This window comes from Montipora foliosa, chromosome 4 (genome assembly GCF_036669935.1).
Source record: "Montipora foliosa isolate CH-2021 chromosome 4, ASM3666993v2, whole genome shotgun sequence".
Taxonomy (NCBI): Eukaryota; Metazoa; Cnidaria; class Anthozoa; order Scleractinia; family Acroporidae; genus Montipora; species Montipora foliosa.
In genome coordinates, this window is record NC_090872.1 from 5,460,170 (window position 1) to 5,480,169 (window position 20,000).

At 41.3% G+C, this 20,000-nt stretch overlaps 1 protein-coding gene across 1 annotated transcript in view; it reads right to left on the bottom strand.

The window, feature by feature from the left end:
* LOC137999610 (inositol polyphosphate-4-phosphatase type I A-like) overlaps positions 1 to 20,000 on the bottom strand; it is a 56,427-nt gene that overhangs the window by 30 nt on the left and 36,397 nt on the right. Inside the window, exons 21-35 of the mRNA XM_068845431.1 lie at positions 19,628 to 19,682; positions 18,514 to 18,574; positions 17,962 to 18,067; positions 17,169 to 17,218; positions 16,954 to 17,038; positions 15,212 to 15,321; positions 13,536 to 13,604; positions 12,621 to 12,744; positions 10,918 to 10,985; positions 8,476 to 8,525; positions 7,569 to 7,709; positions 5,576 to 5,673; positions 5,258 to 5,370; positions 2,933 to 3,087; positions 1 to 1,190 (exon numbers count right to left, since the gene is read on the bottom strand). The exon at positions 1 to 1,190 is cut by the window's left edge and continues 30 nt beyond it. Of these exons, the coding sequence (XP_068701532.1) occupies positions 1,055 to 1,190; positions 2,933 to 3,087; positions 5,258 to 5,370; positions 5,576 to 5,673; positions 7,569 to 7,709; positions 8,476 to 8,525; positions 10,918 to 10,985; positions 12,621 to 12,744; positions 13,536 to 13,604; positions 15,212 to 15,321; positions 16,954 to 17,038; positions 17,169 to 17,218; positions 17,962 to 18,067; positions 18,514 to 18,574; positions 19,628 to 19,682 (1,421 nt within the window). The 3' untranslated portion in view covers positions 1 to 1,054. The remainder of the gene's footprint in view (positions 1,191 to 2,932; positions 3,088 to 5,257; positions 5,371 to 5,575; positions 5,674 to 7,568; positions 7,710 to 8,475; positions 8,526 to 10,917; positions 10,986 to 12,620; positions 12,745 to 13,535; positions 13,605 to 15,211; positions 15,322 to 16,953; positions 17,039 to 17,168; positions 17,219 to 17,961; positions 18,068 to 18,513; positions 18,575 to 19,627; positions 19,683 to 20,000) is intronic.

Here is a 20,000-nt window from a genome sequence, read left to right on the forward strand (position 1 = left end):
TCCCGATAGATTTGTGAATTCGTTACATAAAGTACCTAATTTCAATTATGGACTTTAATTCTTGATTACCCACCATGGGCAAAGTGAAAATTAAGTAATTGTCATAGTTCAATGCTACTTTGACATTGACCACATAATTGGCTTCGAAATATTTCTATCCACTTTAGATTCACCACAATTCTACCCTACTATTTATTACAAAACAAGCGCACCAGCTTCTATCCAAACAGAAATTCCAAAAGGCCTCCCTACGTCTTAACTCACACACAAAAAAAAAATGCTTTACCCAGTCCCTTAAATCCCAAGCGACGACGATAATTGTTAAGTTACTCTTCAGCAAAGCCTTTGATATAAGGAAGGTATTACTGCAAGCGCCTCAATCTAACTCCCAAACAACATGGATTTCAGTTTCTCTATCTACATTTCAAACAACCACTGATGAATTTAAAATAGGGACATACATGTCTACATACAAGGGTATCCATGAAAACTTTGTGGTCAAAATTTCGGAAACAGAAAACAAAAATTCGTGTTCAAAACGACAGAAAATTATACTAACGGGCACAAAGGAACAAAGTGGCTGCCCTTGTTTTTCAATACACATGTACAACTGATAATTTCCATTTAAGGACGGTGCCTACTAATTAACAATATTTTTGCCCCGGTGTGTGATTATGCAGGAAATGTAGATCTTAACAAGTGTAACCACGCATTTTTCAAAGATAATTCATGAATAATATTTGCAAAAACCTTTAAAATACAAAGCAATGTATGGCGTTCTTTCTCAAATTGAAGCTGAAAAATGCAAGGTTACCCCCAATTTTCATTTTGGATACCAAGAGTACTTACTAAGATCTACTTTCTCCGGGTAGTTTTAAACCGCGCAAAAGTATCCCTGTATTAGTAAGCATCACCGATAGGAAATCCGAGTATCTCAAGATGCACAGAACGTATGCGCAATAACAATAGTAGGCACCGTCCTTAAGCGCGCGCGACTTGCATTATACTGAAGTTAAAACAAAGATTGCGAGATGACACGCCATCAGAAGCTTGTTTAAGTCTGTACATTTTTGCCATAAGTTCCGTCTGGTGGCCGGTACAGTTTGGGAAGTGCCATCACTTGCACCGCATTGAAAGCGTATTTTCGTACTCCTGTGTTTTTGTATGTGTTTTCACGCCTTGTCCCCTCACTGAAACAAAGAAGGGCGGTCAAACCCATCAATGAGTGATTTTTAAGTTAGATCAACGCCGCCATGTTGGTGGACGAAAAACAACGGATCTCTTATTGGCTCTTGCGCCCATAACTGGTTTTGGAAAGCCAAAAATAATTGTGTTTTCTTACACGCGATTTCATCGCCGCAATGGTAGCGCATATGACTCCAGATCAGGTGGTTGCTTGATCAAGTCACGTCGGGATTACTGCAAATTACTTTTCTCTCATTTCTTTTTTCTTTTTTATACAACTTCGTGCTATTTAAATTGGGAATTTGACAAGGGTTTGGGTAGTCCTTGTACATTTAGGACTAAAGGGACTAAAGTTCGTATTACTAAACAAAGGATCGGCGCCCGTGGTTGTCTACCAATCGCGAAAAACGCGTTATAATGGTAGCTTGGAAACGTGTGAAGCGACAACTGATGAGGAAATACGACGTTCCAGGCAGGAATCGAACCTAACACCACACCAGTCAGATGCGCTATTCATTAACTGAGCTACAACAACTCCGGGTCGTTTATCAGGTTTTAAGCCAAATGCCCCACCGGTCTGAAGGCTCGACAATGTTATGTGACAGTTCAGTGTGATAAGTGAGGGTGTGGTTGCTTGGCAACGGGTATACAAACAACTGAAAAGGAGATAAAGAGTCCCAAGCAATTTGCCTTTGCTCCTGTGAAAAAAAAACATGGCGCTCTTCAAGTGAGTGAAAGTCAGTAATTTTCGTTTCTAGCCGATGAGAACTTGTGCTGTTAGAACTCTGAACATACCTTCTCTACTATGCAAACACCATATGTCAAACGAGACACCAAAGGTTTTAAAGGGAAAGTGGCTAATAGACCATTTTCGAATTCTCACGGCTGGACTGGATCTAGCATGAAATGGAGGGTAATGCGGGCAAATCTTTTCAAATGCAAATTAATTTGCCCGCATTAGTCTCCTTTTCATGCTAGATCCAGTCCAACCGTTAGAATACGAAACTGGCCTATTCATAGGTAACAGTCGGATGACGAAATCGTTAAACTTACACGGTTCTGTTGGAGGCCCTCACTGATCAAACCCTCACCCCACTCCCAACAAGGAGTCCTTGTACCTTCATACATGTCCAATACACCGACATAATGAGATTGTACAGTCAAACCAAGTGAAGCGTACCCCTTAAGATTGCATTAATGAAGTGATTATTTGAAACTTGAACCCGCTAGTCGTTTCAAGAATGCAATAATGAATTGATTATTCGAATATTGAACTCGCTCGCTCGATCCAAGAATACGGCTAAATTCGCTAACGGCTTCCGTTTTCGAAAAATCAATTCACTGTTGCGACTAGTAGGTTTCAAACCTACGAGTCTTTTCTAGAATGCAATACTGAATCGATTTTTCGGAAACGGAACCCGTTAGCCGTATTCTTGGATCGAACGAGCGAGTTCAATATTCGAATAATCAATTCATTATTGCATTCTTGAAACGACTAGCGGGTTCAAGTTTCAAATAATCAGTTCATTAATGCAATCTTGAGGGGTACGCTTCACTTGGTTTGACTGTAATGAGATTCCTGGTACGTCACAATAGACATCACAAAGTGTCACAAAGTGTCCCGCACTTTATGTCTCGCAAAATTGTTACTACTCTATTAAGGATTAAGGTTGGCGGACACTTTGTGATGTCTATTGTGAAGTGCTATGAATCTCATTATGTCGGTGTATTGGACAACCCTCTGTACCTTCGCATTGCGTCCAACGCTCTGTGAAAAAACTGCGAATCCAAGTTGTGCTCTCGTTTAAGGATCATACACTGTTCCAGTGTGATTCCCATGCCTGTCCGGTCCTTTGCGCTCTTGCAACTTGTAAAACGGCAGCCATTTAACCGCCAACAGATCTGTCGTGAGAATTAAAAAGCCTTCGATTAAGCAAAAATCGCTCAGGTGTTGCAACAAGTTATCCTAAGGAAACTTTGAAACTAAAAAAAAAAAACATACAGGAACACAATGATGTTAAACCCTGCAGCCAGGCTGTCCATCATGGTTATTCAAAAAAGTTACCCTTGATTTGCTTTCGAATGGAAAGCGCCCCTTTCAAGATCAAATCGAACGCAATATCCAACAGCCTGTTGCCAGCCTACTTATTACTTAACGTCGGTACACACTAGGAAACAAGTTTCAGGGACATGAAGCGCGGATAAGCCCCTTCGTGTGTACCCATGGGGCGCGTACGCAAACTGGTGCTCACGAGGCGGATTGCGGCATAAGAACTACAGAAATCACTGAGGACACCTGGGAACTCGTTTATGAGTAAAAAAGATGGCGGATGCTACAGTTCGGAAATAGAAGCCCTTACTGCTGTCAATGATGTAGCCTGGGACCAGGCTATGAAGTTGGGGTTGTTTGAGCGAAAAGGAACGTGGAGAAAAAAAAAGCCACGTTCCTTTTCGCTCCATAACCCCAACTGCAGAGCCTGGTCCCAGCGGGCTATCAATGATGCTACTAGAAGAAGTATGTTGTAATTTTGTTGACCGAAAACGCTAGACACGCGATTGGCTGAAAGGAAGAGGCGAAAAAGGAGCCTTACACAACATCGCATCAGTTCTCATCCGATTTCCTCGCTTTTTTCGCTCGTATTTTGTACTTTCTAAACTTTTGGAGTTTAAGAAATTTAATTACCAATTATTCCATTCGCGCTTGTTGGATATGAGACTGGTTATAGCCAACTCATATCCAACGCGCGCTCATGGAATAATTAGAGACCATCAGATTGGAGCACGAAAACGACCACGAGTACGAGTTTTCTGTACTGGGCACGCGCATTACGTTTAAATAAGGAAGATTTTCGAAATGCACATGCGCAGAACTCGTAGTCGTCCTCGGTCTCAGTCGCCAACGCGGTTCTTTACAGTCCGCCATGTTGGATGAGCAGAAGAGAAAGACTGGTGCCAAATGTTGCCTCGATCACATTCACTACGTCTTTCCGGTTTTCCACATGTTGTTTATTAAAATGGAAGACATAACTAGAAAGCTAGCAGCTGGAGGTGATATTTTGTCTTATTTCAACAAGAAATCGAGAGCTAACTTGATCAATAACTAACTTGTCCATGTGCAGCTACTTGTTAATAAATATTTGTGACTGATGTTGATGCCCAGATTGCTGGAAATGCCATTTTCGAGCTCCTAGATTTCAAACTTTTCTGGGGGAGCAGGCCCCCAGACCCCGCTAGGGGTCACAGCCGCCTACTTCACAAAATCAACCGTTTATTTTAAAGCCTATTGAAACCCCTGCAATGGTCACAAAACGAAAAACAAACTGCTCTACTCGACGACAACAGCGGCCGATAAGAACACGTACGCTGGTTCATAGCTCGTTCAGAGCTCGTTCACTCAACATAGAACACGCTGGTTCGCAAATAAATATAAAAGAACACTCGAAGCAAGTGTACACAACACAATGGTCAGAGAAATGAGAAATGTGTTGTCACTACCTCCGAACACAGTATCATAAATATCCACGTGACCGATGGCGCGTCATGCCTGTTTGTCTCATAACATCACACATCAAAACACGCGCTTTCATTGGTTCTTGAAGTCACATGATAAGCGGCCTTTGTTCCCTTACCTTATCTTACATTACATGTTCTCTGGAGCAGATCTTAACAAGTGTTAATGAAATCCAAAACGAAAATTGGAGGTAACCTCGCAGTTTTCAAAGATAATTAACCAATAATATATGTCATAAGCTTTAAAATATAAAGAAATATATGACGTTCCTTTCCAAATTGATTCTTAATTATCTCTGAAAAATGCATGGTTACCCCCAATTTTCTTGTTGGATACCAAGAGCACTTGCTAAGTTCTGCATTCTCCCATAGTTTTAAACCGCGCAAAAATATTCCTGCATTAGTAAGCACTACCGATAGGAAATCCGATGTCTGGAGATGCGCAGAACGTATGCGCAATAACAATAGTAGGCACCGTCCTTAAGATTGCCCCCTCGTCAGCCTCGCGTCTTCGCTCGGCTGACTCGTTGGCAATAATTTGATACAAATTATTGGTTTTTACCTCTTCGCTGGTAAGTAGAATGTCCACATTTTTGCCTCGTTTGCTGTCGATGTTTGATTTCAAAGTTTTCATTAGCTGTTCCAGACTGGGGTCACCATCTTTGCGAGGAGATACTTAAAACAGAAAAAAGATGTCAGTTTTTTTTAACACGTGCACTGCATTGGGCAAAACCATTTACGCGGGAAATTAACTCTGACAGACCTTTGTTATCTCTTTGAATTAAAATAATACTCCAAACAATCAGTATCTTGCACTGAACTTGTTGCATGCTTCAAAGGAACACGGAGGTCTTAATTGTGGAAAACTGCTTCAACAGACCTGCATCAGGAAACTTTTCCTTGAACTGCGCAAAATAAAAATTCAGGATGCTGTAGCTGTCACCGTTGATCTTTTCTTGTAAGCTTGTGTCTCCAAATCTAGCCACAAACACATTTTATCATATTGAATTACTTTGAACCAATTTATTAATAGATAAACAACAACAACTGTACAATATTTGTTACCCACAGTTAGCATAGCTATTCGAGGTGAACTGGCAATAGTCTACTTAGAGTTCAATCCTTGGCCCAAGTCAGTTGTTCTAAGCTTGGATAACTTAAGCCAGGGCATACGTCACTATCCAGAGTGCACAATGCACCTCACGTCAAACGTTCGCCCAGGCTTTCGTACACACCTTTACTTTGATGAGCTGTGAGTCTACATACCCACGCACGGTTACGCAAGCAAATACTGAAATCCTTGAGAACCTGACTGAAACTTTCGGATGGCGACTTACGCACCGCAAAAATCTATCCAAACGTCGAACAACTGTGTCACGGAGGATTACTTAAAGACACCAAAATGGTTGCTGTGACTTTATATGGAAAAGCTCCAACCGCGGAACTGCGAGGGTGGAAAGCAACACGCAAAAAAGTTGGGGTTTTACCTTAGCGTACTACCTAGCCCAGACCCTTCAATTCGCCGGGTCCAACAAATAGAGCGAGTTTCAATCGAGTGTGGTAAAACCAAAACCAAAGTGATTACTTTGGCCAATCAAAAAGGACGGAGACAATCCAGTAAACCAATCAAAACTCGAAGTAATTACACGTAGCCGACACAAAGCGCGGGAAAATGTGCACGCGCGAGCAACGGCTGGTTTTGGTTTCACTTCTGATTGGTTGAAAGAATGGCGCAAGAACTTTGAACCAATCACTGAGCGAAGTAACGCAAAACCAAATCAATTCACTAATTACTTTCGACACTCAATTGAAAATCGCTCTATGTCCAGAAATTCAGGGGTAATTAGATGCATGGCGATTTTAATAAGCGTCAGAAAGTGTCCCCTTGTTCTTCACCCCAACTTCAACATCCGACTCTCGCGTCTGGAAACACAGACGATTAACGTCACAAAGCTTCGCCTAAAATCCAGTCCTCCAGTAAAGATAAATGGCTGCATTTACCCTCAACACAAAATAACGCTAAAAGCCAGTTTAAAAGGTTTCAACAATTGCTTCAACATGCATTCAACACTTTGTTGAGCAAAATGTTCGGTGCGTTTGAACGGGTCGTCCAACACGGATTCTTGAAAGCGTAAAAAATGTTGAAGGCTTTTTGAATCAAGTTTAAATAGGTTTAAACTTTCACGCAACATCGATTCAACTTTTTCTTTGTTCTCGAAAACGTTGAATGGTGTTGAGGCCGTTTGTAAACTCTGTTCAGCAACTGTAGAACACGCGCATGCTCACATCAGGCTGCAAAAGCCAATATGGCGTAGTCTATCTGGACGAGGGAGACTGGTTTCTAGTTCTTAGTTCCTCGCAATCCAATTTCGCGAAAGCGTTCGTTCGTTTGCAGGCGCAATGTTGGAACCGGTTGAACGGCCTCTGCACAACTTTGTTTTTGCTTCCAACATTTGCCCAAAATCCTTTCAACTTTTGTTTTCTTTCGTAGGCGCAATGTTGGAACCGTTTGAACGGCCTCCGCACAACTTTGTTCTTGCTTTCAACATTTGCCTAACATCCGTTCAACTTTTGTTGAACGAATGTTGGTCCAATGTTGAAACCGTTTTAAACGGGCCTTAACCCTTACTTACCTCATTGCTAGACACAGGTAGCAAATGCTTAGACTTATAGGGACACTTCGTGTTGGATATCAAAATTGGGCGTGTATCTAAATACCTACATTTTTGGACATACGTGGTTTCGAAAACAAAAGGGTTTTTCGCTCGGTCCTTCAACCCTTCAAGATGGCTGCTTGTCCTAAGTGGAAATATTATTCATCGCTTCCCACCCTAAACACCATGCTCGTAAAGTAAACACAATTGTCGACGCACCTTTCTGCGAGAGTTGCATGTTCATTGATCCCTTGGGTGAAAAGTACTGGGAAAACCTTCACCAATCGTCCTTCCTGTAACTCACGCGGAAGACGCCGGAAAAGACTCGGCGGCAGGGACATGTTTACTTGTATATACCCCCTGAGGAAATAAAATAGTCCGGAAAGGGAGGAGTGGGAAAGAAACAAAATTTAAAAAAGCAGCTACGCGAGAGGCTTAACATGAAGGCACCTTAAAGGAGTGGAAGAAAAAAAAGCGTTGCCCTTACTCGTGATAAATTTATTATTCCTCTGCTCCAACACCAGCTCATAATTAGGAAATTAGGAGTGTCCACGTGTTATAGTTAAAGCCATTAACCTAGGTGTTAATGAGGTTACTTTTTAAGTTCGTGACAGAACTAAAATGTTTAGCGCCAAAGAAAGCCATTTCACTGGTTGAATGCTATTCCGGTCGCCACTAAAATGTTGGTTGTTTACCATTTACTTTCAAGAACATGTTTTGTACTGCGTTCCCGACTTAGGCAAGCTAAAACTCCCGAATGGAAAATTCCAGTGGGAACAGAGTGTTCCACTTGCAATATCCTCTCAGATTTACTGACAGGCACTCGAGAAAGCAGTTAAAACGGAAAAGGCAAAAGGAACATACATTTTCCTTTCGGGATTTCCAGACTAGCTTTTTACACTTTCCAAAAGTTTTGGATTTTTTCCGGCCGCGACAACCAAAATATCCATACCATTTACTTTCCAAACGAAATTTTATGGATTTCTTGGTAAACGATAAACAGCCACTGCTCCAAAAATATCTCTCTTACAGGATCCTGTATTGGTGGGTACAAACCATTGTGGAAGACGTACGCTCATAGATAAAGGCTGCGTCAAAGCCTTATCTCCCTTAAGGAATCACTGACCTGTTTCCGCTCAAAGTTGGAATCTCATCTTCCCTTTCACATTCTTTGAACTACAAAACAAAACAAATGTTCCAGTTTTTCAGAAACTTATCATAACATCTCTTTCATTTGGCAAGACGTCATCTAATCATACATTTTGTTCTGCTACCTCAATGGATACCGTGTAAGTAGTAGTTTGCTCTGCGAATAGGCCTTTTGCAACAAACGATCACATGGTACAAAATCCGCCATGCTGGAGGGCAAGCTCATTATTATTCCCCCACTGGGACATTAAAACAAAGGCAAGTCAAGCTTGACTGGTTCAGGTCTCTTTGTTTTAATGTTCCAGTGGGGGAATAATAATGAGCTTACCCTCCAGCATGGCGGATTTTGTACCATGTGATCGTTTGTTGCAAAAGGCCTATTGCATTCTACATAGTTCACTTTCCCCAATTTTAAAACTGGCGAGTTTTTTGTCCTGTAAACAACTTGGTTTCCTTTGCAAATGATACCAGTTGCCAGTTTTAGCGTTTGCCTTCAGATGCTCTTCGTTTCCTTGCGCAATCGGGTTTGAGGTTTGGATAGAAACATTTGGCACACCTCTCCAAGGTGGAAATCCAATCTCGACCCCAGAGCTCTTCTCTTGACTGAGGAAGAGAAGAGCTCTGGGGAACCCTGAAACAAAGTATCCTCTCATTGGTTTTCCTGAACAATCAAAAGCGTCTCTAATCGGTGCATTCATGTTCGCACGGGGAGTGATCAGGCGCCGTAAGGTTCAAATAGCCAATTTTTGGCAATAACAACCCTACGGCGCATGTTCTCTGACATAGAGTTCCCCAGAGCCTTGGGTCGATCCGAGGCTCTGGTGACGAGAATGGGTGGAAATCCTGAGCTACGCGCTGGCACAACCTGCGCAATGACCAGAAACACCATCTACGTTGGCGGCTAAGTGGAATTCAGTCTGCTGTTGAAGGCCGATAACCCTCCCCAGCAGACCATCACCTGATTACGATTTCAAGTGTCAATAGGTACGACGGTGTCAACGAGGACAAAAGCTAAAAGTTAGTTTAACAAAACAAGGGCTCTTCACGTGAACGCCGTTCGCGCGCGCATCCAATTTTGGTACATTTCTTTGACGTCATCCTAAAAACAATGACGTAAATGGACAAATTTGAAGTGATGTGGCAGGCGGGCGCACGCGACGATAATTTTTCACCTTTCTCGCTTATTGTCACAGCCGTTTATTCCAGTTTATTGCACGACAGCTTGCAAGCAATAATCAGAAAATCATAACAGTAATAGAGATTTAGCAATGCGGTGACGTGAACGGCGAAAGACAGCGTCCTGCTTGTCGTAAAGCATGACAATTCTCTTATTCCAACTTTTGTCCGTGTTTTGAAAAGTTGCTTGATATCTGTGAATCACATGCAAGAAATGAGCTCAAATCAAACAAGTTTCTTTGATTTTCGGCCAAACGCAAATTTCAGCCTGGCGTTTGCGGTTTGCCGTAACCGCGACGCTAAATCTATCCAATGAAAAATCTTTTTGACCACAATTGCTTGTAATTTCGCAATCTGATTGCTAATTTACCGTTGTCAAGAATCTGGACAACGCTGCTCGCGTCAACGTTTCACACAATTGTATTAGCTAATCAGAAACGGTCATTTTAGGAAATAAACCTATCAGATTGCGAAAAAAATTATAGACAGCGCTTGTTCTTTCTCTGAGTCACGATTCTGGTCACGCTATGAACTAAACTTTTCTTTGACGTTGAATATTGTAGGAAAAAAAAATCGTCAAAATGCTGCTCCTCGTGAGTCCACAACATTTTGACCGCTGTGATGACGAATATCGTTGTCGAGAATACAGGCAACGCTGAAGCACATTAACGCCCTCCTCCTTGTCGACCTCGTCATTGGTTGAGCTATCTGTCGACATCGAAGGGAAACGAGATATAACTGACAAGGAGAGGTCAATGGCCTAACTGGGCTGGAAAGAAAAGGGAACGGTCTTTACAATCAACCGAACTAACTTCGCTTCAATTCAATTCATGGGCCCTTTTCACACTAGAAGACACACAAATCGTCCTATAGTTTGGTCGGCTAACGTGAATTCAGGACGAGCAATTCCGCAAGTGTTGTCCGACGCAAATTCATAAAACACGGGCAATGGATAACTTTGAGCGCATGAAGACTGGCACTAGGTATGACTTGCCTTGATTACCTTACCTTTCGCGCCACCATATTGAAAACTTCCCATAAACCATCGCTTTAATCACAAGTTCTATTTCTCCGCGATTGCTATTTGTCAATTTGTTCGTCTAACGTGAATCTAGGTCGGTATCAGGTCGACCTGTTCGTATGGAAGACTAAGTCGTCTAAAAATTAGTTTGTCTTGTTTTGACATCAGATGATTTGTTCGTCTTCTAGCGTGAAAAAGGCCATTTTTTCAATGTCACTTAACCTTAAACTTGAGGCAGGTAAGGCTTGCAATGCCGACACAAGCGTCTTCCAACATTCCCATTTCATCCCCTAAAAGAAAAAAGAAAACGCTTCGCATTTTGAGTGGTTCTTGTTGATTTCCTATTTTTTCCTTACGTTGCAATTGTGGGACTCTCAGACCAAGAACTGGACGCACTGTAGCACAACAGATACAAGCCTTGCACGTGGAAAGCCGGAGAGCATATTCTAGTTTTTTTGCTTCACTTCAAATCATGGACGTTGATTACGTTAAAAAAACAGGCTCTTAAACGGATATGTAAAAGAACTAGCCAAAACGTCTCACTTAGTACGAACTACACGCGCCGGAGCCGGCGCGGAGATCATACTTTAACGTAGCTGGCGCGATAGAAATGAATAAATTATTATTATGAAATTATTAAAGGACTTGAAACTAAGATCATTGGTATGTTCAGCTTATTTTCTTACTTTAGTCTTGTTACTGTCAAATCAAATCAAATCAACATTTATTCACCATCCACACGTATAACTGCCCCGGCAGGGTTTTGGCATCTGGCCCGAGGAGACAACTTAGAAGCTCTCGCGTAAAAAGGGAAAATATGTAAATTGGTAGATATTGTATAGGGGAAAGCAATCTCGATTTGCTCACCGAGCGCGCAAGGTATTATTGGTATTGCTCAACCGGACACGCAAGGTGGTATCGGTATTGCTCACCAAGCTCGCGAGGTGTTCTGGGTCAGAACTTGAGTCACGAGACAGAAGGTCACAAGAAGCATCGATATCGAAGAGTTGTTCAGCATAGCGATTGAAGGTGAGTAATTTTCGAATATTTACAGCAATTCCTTTTACTTTGAAAATCAAAGATTATGGTATCTGACAGGAAATCATATCGGATTTTTCAGGCACAATATACGGCACATATTAATTGGAAAACACGTCAACTGCCATCCATATTATCTTCGGCAGGGGCAGAAGAACTGGGAACTATTACTAGTAAATAATTGATGAGGAGACCTCAAGAAACCCTAGGGCTAATGCCACGAGGTCCCCTCGTTGACACTTCAAAGAAGCTTTACTTCCTAATTACTGAATGGCGAGATTGAGCAAGAATAACAATTTCAGACACAATATTTAACGGCTTGTTTGCTGGATCATTGCGTTTCAAAAGATACATTTTGATTGGTGAGTATCAAATTGAAAAACTGATAAAATGACTTAGAAGCTGCTTACAATACCGAACAATAGCAAGTTCCGAGAGCTGCTAAATTGTACCAAGAGAAAATGAGGGGATAGAGAGAGAGGCTCAGGGCGTTGGCCGGGATATGTCATGTCCACGAAAGTTATTTTTAGACGAGCGGAAGTCTTTGTTCTAGCGGAAGTCTGTCTTCCGAGACGTCCGCATGCAGTCTTGCCTCGCGCACAGGTTCTTAGAGAAAAGAGAAAATGGCGGCGCACGTGGAAGGTTGATGAATATTTATTTTCTTTCAAACATCAGGCCGAGGTTGGCCTGCATGCGGACGTCTGGGAAGACAGACTTCCGCTAGAGCAAAGACTTCCGCTCGTCTAAAAATAACTTTCGTGGACAGGACATATCCCAAGGGCTTGACCGGGAGCCTCCCTCTTTTTCCCCTCATTTTCTCTTGATTGTACTGAGTGAAGGTGGTCCAAATCTTTGGACCTCTGTAAAGTGTAGTAAATTTGACCTACCATTTGTAGTTAGAAGGCTCTCAAAGTGAGCCAAGAATCCGATCTTCACAAGTTGCTTCAGATAAAAGGAATTTGAAAGCGACGTATGAAGTTTACAAACAAATCCAGTGATCAAGGATGTCACCTGTAAGAAGGAACGCGAAGCAAAGTACAGTCGAAGCCCGCTTTACGGACACCCCGTTATTACGGACAGTTCTCTTTGTCCCTGGGAAAGCCCAAAATATTCTTTCAAAATTCAGCCCACTTAATACGGACACCCGTTAATATGGGTTATAAACGGACACATGTTTCTTCCTCATCGAGTAGTACTCAAAGGAAGTTAACCTCGCTAATACGGACACTCTCGTTTCTTTCATGAGCTTTATCTTTTGTGAAGGGACATTAGAACGAGAGTTGAATACTGCTGTTCAAACGTCAATAACTGACTATTTTGCCAATAAATGATTTGGAGCACTGTATATCAGTTAAGGTGTAAATGTGCATAAATGAAAAGACTTATCTTTTAATAGATACAGAATACAGAATCAGCTCATGCTTTAATGGGGTACTGCACACTGAAATATGTGGGCGACTTACTTTTTGCGTTCTTATAGATTCAGCTACGGAAAATGGCTACTTTGTACGCTAAAGACGTTCAGTTTGTTGACGTTCATGTTTTATTTTGTATCTTTTCACATTTTGCTCCCATGAGATGTGAACAGTACCGTATTTTCTACTTACTTCACACAACCAGGTTAATACGGACACCCCGTTAATACGGACAATATCAATGGTCCCTCCGGTGTCCGTATTAATAAGGGTTCCACTGTATTTAGAATGACTTAATTACAATTGATCACTGAATTCAGAATATTTTTAATTACACGTACAAACAAAATTCAGTTAGGAATGAACGTAATAAAGAACGTTACTTACTGCGTGAGAGAAAACAATGTCTTGCCTTTTTCTGATTTCGTGGAGCAATGAAGCATGTTTTGCTTCTTCCTGTAAAAAAAAAATGGATGCTGAGAATTTTTGAATCAATACTTAGTTGGCTGAAAGAAGAATGCCCCCACTCCTCTCCCCTACGTTTTAAACCAATATAAAACCGTATGAAAAACACCTTACCATTCCTTGTTAACTTAATTCCAGGTGGTTCAATCTCCTGTCACCACAAGCTCCATCATTGAGTTCCGTTAAGTCTTGAAAAAGACAACGTGAATTGGACGCAACGACGAGAGAAGTTTCCATTCGCTGCTTCGTTATAAATTCGTCTACTACCGAAGCCGCTAAGGGTCACACGTTGTCGCTTCCACTTTGTCGCTTCCACGTTGTCGATTCTTCGTTTTCGCTTCAATGTTGTCACGTTAAACCCAAGGGGGGTGGGGGGGGGAGCAGTGCTAGTCTTTGAAGGAGTACTATCGCAGTTTTGATTCCTTATGATATTTTCATTTTACGTTCCCCCCCCCCCCCCCCCCACATCTTCCAAGTTGTCGCTTCCAAGTTGTCGCTTTCGAGTTGTCGCTTCCAAGTTGTCGTCTCCAAGGGAGGAGGAGGAGGAGGGGAGCGTATATTACCTTAGAATAGCTACAGAAATTAAATTGCCTGCCTCCCTCCTCCTGCTCTAAACGTCAACACGACAACTTGGTAGCGACAACTTGGTAGCGACAACGTGTGACCCTTATCTGCTTCCGTACAGACTGATGCAACTTGAGGAAAATATATTTAGGACTTCAAGGGCCTGTGTGCCGGGAATGCAGTTCATTGAAGTAGTTTTAACAATTACTCTCCCATACTCCCATACAATAAAATACTTTCAAGTAACACAAATCAAAGCTCCGCGCCAAAAAAAAGTCTGTCGAGCATCCTTCATTTAAGTTACAAAACAAAGATAAACTTTAAAAACCTTTGAGAATGAAAAGTTTTTAAAACGCCAAATTCCAATCCATTTCAATCTTCTTCAATTTGGCCCACCCATAGTTATGCATTTGATGTTTTATTCAAACATTCCTTCAGCGTTTTAAGTGGTTATTTTTATGTTTGGAGTTCCCAGTGGCTGAATTTGGCTAAGCCCGATTCACACGGTACCGGACGAATTTTCTACCGGTTGAAAAATTTGACCGGCCATTTTGTTCGCACGGAACCGTGCAATATTTTCGCTCTTTTCACCGGAACTGACGAACCGGGTTAAAGTTTAACCTTTGTCAGTGGTTTTACCATCTGTTCATGCGTAGAGCGCCACTTTACGAAATCCAAAATGGGTCAAAAAAGAGAAAGCCTCACGATAGTAGCTGAGTTTCCACGCATCCATGCAACCACGCCTTTGCCGTGCAAAAATTTTGACGGTCAAGGTGTTCACAGCGCGTCGTTTAAATTTTCGACCGTACCGCCTAAAAATTTTTCCCCAATTTGGGTTTTCAAATTTTTGAAAGGCGAGGTGTATAAATTTTCGTACGTTTAGCGTGGTTGCGTGTGAACGGAACCCCTAAATGCACGAATTTTGAACCGGTAGAAAATTCGCACGGTACCGTGTGAATCAGGCCTAAATTTCGTGACAGAGTCCCTCTAATCCACTACATTCTTTAATCTCCAGCTGCCACAACAGTTCTTACCTGTAACTGAAGAAATATTATTCCCAAATAAATTTCTTTTACCAGGCCATCTACTGCTCGTGAAAAATCGTGAATCTCTGGTAATATCAATTCCACCCAAGAATAAGATCCTGGTGATAAACACAACAACGTTACAATCAGTATAAAACAGACAAACCGAAAAACGGGCATTTTAAAATCGACATTTAAGTCTTGGTCTACTTAAGTGCCTATCACGTCGACGACCTTTTCCACTTTAAAACGTCCCAAACATGTCGTATAACCTTTTTTAATGAAAAACTGGAAAAGTGGTCATGATTTCTATCCATGACCGAGCAACAGAGGTGAGTGGGTTCGATGCAGGGTAGACGTTACAGATTATTTTGCTTCATCCAAAGGAGCAACACTCATAGCCATCCCTCGAAATGACATTGGACCATTTCGTAACAAATACACGACGCAATATCCCATCTTAATATGACAAGCTTACCGCTGTAAAAGGAATAAAAACAGACAGAATTAGAGCTTTAGCTCAACAAGAAATAGCGTTTCTTAGCTAAGCCGTGCTGATCTACAGTATTCAGGTCTGAAAAACCACTTTGAGGACGGTTAGCTTTTACTTGTTTTGCTGGGTACCACTATGTCAATACTCTAAAAAAAATCGACTTCTTGGGAGCTTGTCTCGTTAGTCTAGTGGATATCGAAAATTGCAAGGAGAAGCCATCGATCCGGATTCAGCTCTTTGCCTCGCCAATTCTGAATCTTCTCTGCATGTTTGAAGTAGATTGTACGTCGTGTAAGTTGAATAAAAAGGAAGCCCTTAGACAGCAATGACCAGAACCAGGTTGCTGACCAGCGGGTTTTGTTAAAACAATGGTTTGCTGGGGGTGCTCAGTCTCGCGGGCTCAGAAAACCTGGATGTGATCATTGTTATTTAAGGTTTTTCGAATAAAAAGGGAAATGTCAGTTTGAGGGATAACCATGAGAGTTGCTTCACTGTTTTCAAAGAACTGTCAGTCTTTGATGTCAACCGAATTTAAACCCCTTTCCTCTTCCTTGAGCGGTTGTAGATGATCAAATTACGACTAGTTTTCGCACTTTTTGGGAAGAAACTAACAAAGCAACTTTGAAGGAGAGAGTTTACCATAGAATTAGTGTTAAAAAAATGCAGAGAATTGTGCGTTAAGGTGAAAGGGTCTTTTCGAGGTGATAGACACGTTAAGAGGGTTGAATGTTCTGCTCATAGGGAAGCTTGGTAATGATGATCCCCAGGCCGGGTTGCCGCGTTTGTGCTAAGAAAGGTTTAACAACTATCCTATTCGCTATTTTCTGAAGCAAGGGAAGCCCCAAGAGTAAATCAGTTGCATTGTTAACGTTTTTAAGAACAGAACTCACCAAAACATGCTACATAAGGGCAAGAGAAAAACTTCAACTGCATAAATGTGGCCTAGGGTTCGTTTCTCGAAAGTGCCGAAAAGTTTCGGACCTTTTTCGGATGTTACAATTCCCTCTGTATTTTAAGAAGGGAGAGGTTTTAAGTCGTCACACTTCACGGTTATTCTGCTTTTTGTCATCTCGGAACCATCTCAAAAGATCAGATTTCCAAAATTAGCGGATGGCAGTTTCACAAATGGCTTTTCGGGCCCAAATTTGTTTTTAGAGAGAAACGGGTCCTGGTCGATTTTAACAAAATACGGCTGAAGGCAACATGTCAACGACAATTAAGATGTAAAGGAATAACAACATTCATCAAGCAAAGTTACCTTCAGGTGTTGGAGCACCCTGGACCATGCCCTCGATGTGACTCAGCATTAAGACGAGGCTTTGATTGACAAGCGTGGAGAGTTCCTGAAATGAACAAATGATGTACCAGGTGACCGAAGAGATTTCACAAAATGCAAATGTATTTTTACAAAGAACGAGACAATTCATGCAGCCTTAAAAAACCCTTGTTGACATCATAGACACTTGCTCTCACCTGACATTTAGCGTTTGGTCGCGTAAATACTTGAACGTTCCAGATATTCTCTGCCATTGAAAAAAAATAAAACAAAGAATAAACATTTAAGACACGGCTATGTAATGTATAGTTTCTGACCACACCCGAATCGATTACTAGAACTTTCGGACGAGGCAAAAAAAGCCACCTAGAAATTTCGAGACCTGAAAATTCGCCTAGAACATCCCAACCGAAATATTTTGTACGGCAGCTAAAAAGTCACTAAACGAGTTTTTCAAAGCATCGTGGAAACCATTTTAGGTAATTCTGACAAATTTTGAGCCCTTTCGTCGTTGACTGTCCCTGCTTTTTGGGGGCTAACGGCTAGTTTGGCAGTTCATTTGAGATTACAAATAATTATTAATGTGTCCGTTTGTCCCTTCAAAGAACTTGCCATCATTACTAAGAACTTGCCATCATCATTTTTCGCAAGAGGACGGCAGAAAAATGTACACAAATTTAAAACGCGCATTCGCGATAGGCAGAGCCATTGTTTTTGCTCGTTAAATGTATTGTTTTGTGATTTCTTATTCTTGTGGAAGTAGCCAATGCTTCAGCTCTCCATCTTGCGTTTCCAATTAGCCAATATCAAAAATACCATAATACTCTTTGTTTCTTCCTTCAAAATAGTTTGCATAAGCATTGTTGCCAGTTTTTCTTGGGACCATTGTAAGTCCCAAGAAAAAAATTCAAAAAATGCTTATATAAAATTTTGGAGGGACAAACAAAGAGTATTATGGTATTTCTGATAGTGACTAATATTTGAACTTACCATTGCCTGGTGCGTTATCTTCATTGGTCGACGGCACAGCATTTTCCAGAGAAGCCAATGATTCTACGACTAAAGGCTTTTCGCGTAAATTCAGCAATTGAACTGCCTAATGGGAAACGGAATGTGTTATGCAGTGAAATGCTTCATTTACAGATAGAGATATTTAAGTACGTCTTCTTAAGCCAAGACAAGTTACACACTCCAGAAGCAATAAAAGTCTCTGAGTATGTCTTTGGCTAAATTTGGAAAAAAGAGGGGAAAGAGATTCGAAACAAGTTGAAAATGTGAGGTTCGAGTTCGACCTCGTCCCAGCTCTGCTGTTTTCTCCGGAAATAAAGAATTTTCTCCACGTCATCTCACTTTATTCACTTTGCGATTGGTTAAACACACAGTTAATGATTGGCTTAGGCATCTCTCGTCAATATTGCCAAAGCAAACTAAACTAATTTTGATTTGCTGGCATAGATTTTCCCGCGCTAAACGACGGCTGCAGGTATTTTACCCGCCACAGTTGAGTCACAATGGTTTTCAAATAATTTTCACCGTGTTTACCGTATCTGAAAGGCGTGACATGGTTTCCATGAGTGCAGTGACATTCTTTGATTTGAGAGCACTGAAAAATAAAAGGTGAAAGAGACATTTAGCAATGCGTTCTCGTAAAACGGCAAAGGGGTAACGGCGGGTTGCTGCCTACATAAAAGCATGAAGATATCTTTTGTCAGTCTAACATGGCTCTCTCTCTCTCTCTTTTAACAAATGAACACCTATATGTAGAATACACGTAGGGAACGGCTAAAATAAAGGAAAGCGTCTTGGATTTTTGACAAAACGAAAATTTCAGTCATACGTTTGCCGTGACGCGATAAAAAAAAGGAAAGGAAAGGAACTTTATTTAAGTGTCGAGTCGTTCTAGCGCTGGTGGGGACACTGTAAACTGAAATTAACAATGAAAGCAAATCAAGTTAAATGTTGGTGTTTCAGGAGAGATGAAACCGGAGTACCTGGAGAAAACCTCTCGGTGCAGAGTAGAGAACCAACAAACTCAACCCACATATGACGCCGGATCTGGGAATCGAACCCGGGCAACATTGGTGGAAGGCGAGTGCTCTCACCACTGCACCATCCCTGTACCCCATGCTAACACGTGTAACATGAACGGATGGCAATCAAAATCTATTGATTACAAGGTTGACAGCGGCTGCAATGCAAATTTGTATCACTTGGGATGGTTATGCATGTAATGGTTAGACTAATGGTAATGGAGAGAAGCATTAAATCGGCAATACTCGAAAAAACCGAGTGCTCCGGACAGGAGGCGATTGGCATTCAATTGTATGCTCTACCACTGAGATTCAAGCGGACACTCGTGTCGTAAACTAGCTTCAGTGGATGCAGTCTTGTGATGTCAAGAGGTGGATATACCAGCAATGGTTTTGACGTTTGCGTTTCGCAGAGCGTAGTATATCTGAAGGTTGAACTAATCAATAAGACATAACTTTTTCTGTTTTTAGTATTTTCCGTAGAAATGACCTTTCCATCTCATTCGTTTGATGACGCTTTCAATTTTTTTTTTCTCACAGAAAAAGTTATGTCTTATTGATTGGTTCAACCTTCAGATATATATGTATATATATATCCATTTCGAATACAGTCACAAATTACTTACTTCTTCATGTTTTCACAATACTGACTCAAAACAGTCTTGAACTTTTCCAAGGTAACTACAAAAGCAACAAAAGGACAAAGGAAGATCGAACCTTAATTACCAAAACCAAGAAGAAGTTGCAAGTCTAATCTGCCAAGGAACAGCAATTTAACTTTCACAACTAATAACTGAGGTTGCAATTGACTTAATTTTCGACTTAAGGGAAAATATCTCGCGGAAAATTCTTTCCAAATCGGTAAATCAACTGAAATTTAAGATCCTACTGATGCAGAATTTGAACACTGGGCCTAACAACTGAAAAGAAAAAAACGACGTTTAAGGGGGGGGGGGGGTGGCTTTTAACTACCAAACCGCTGCTATGGACTCTTTCAAA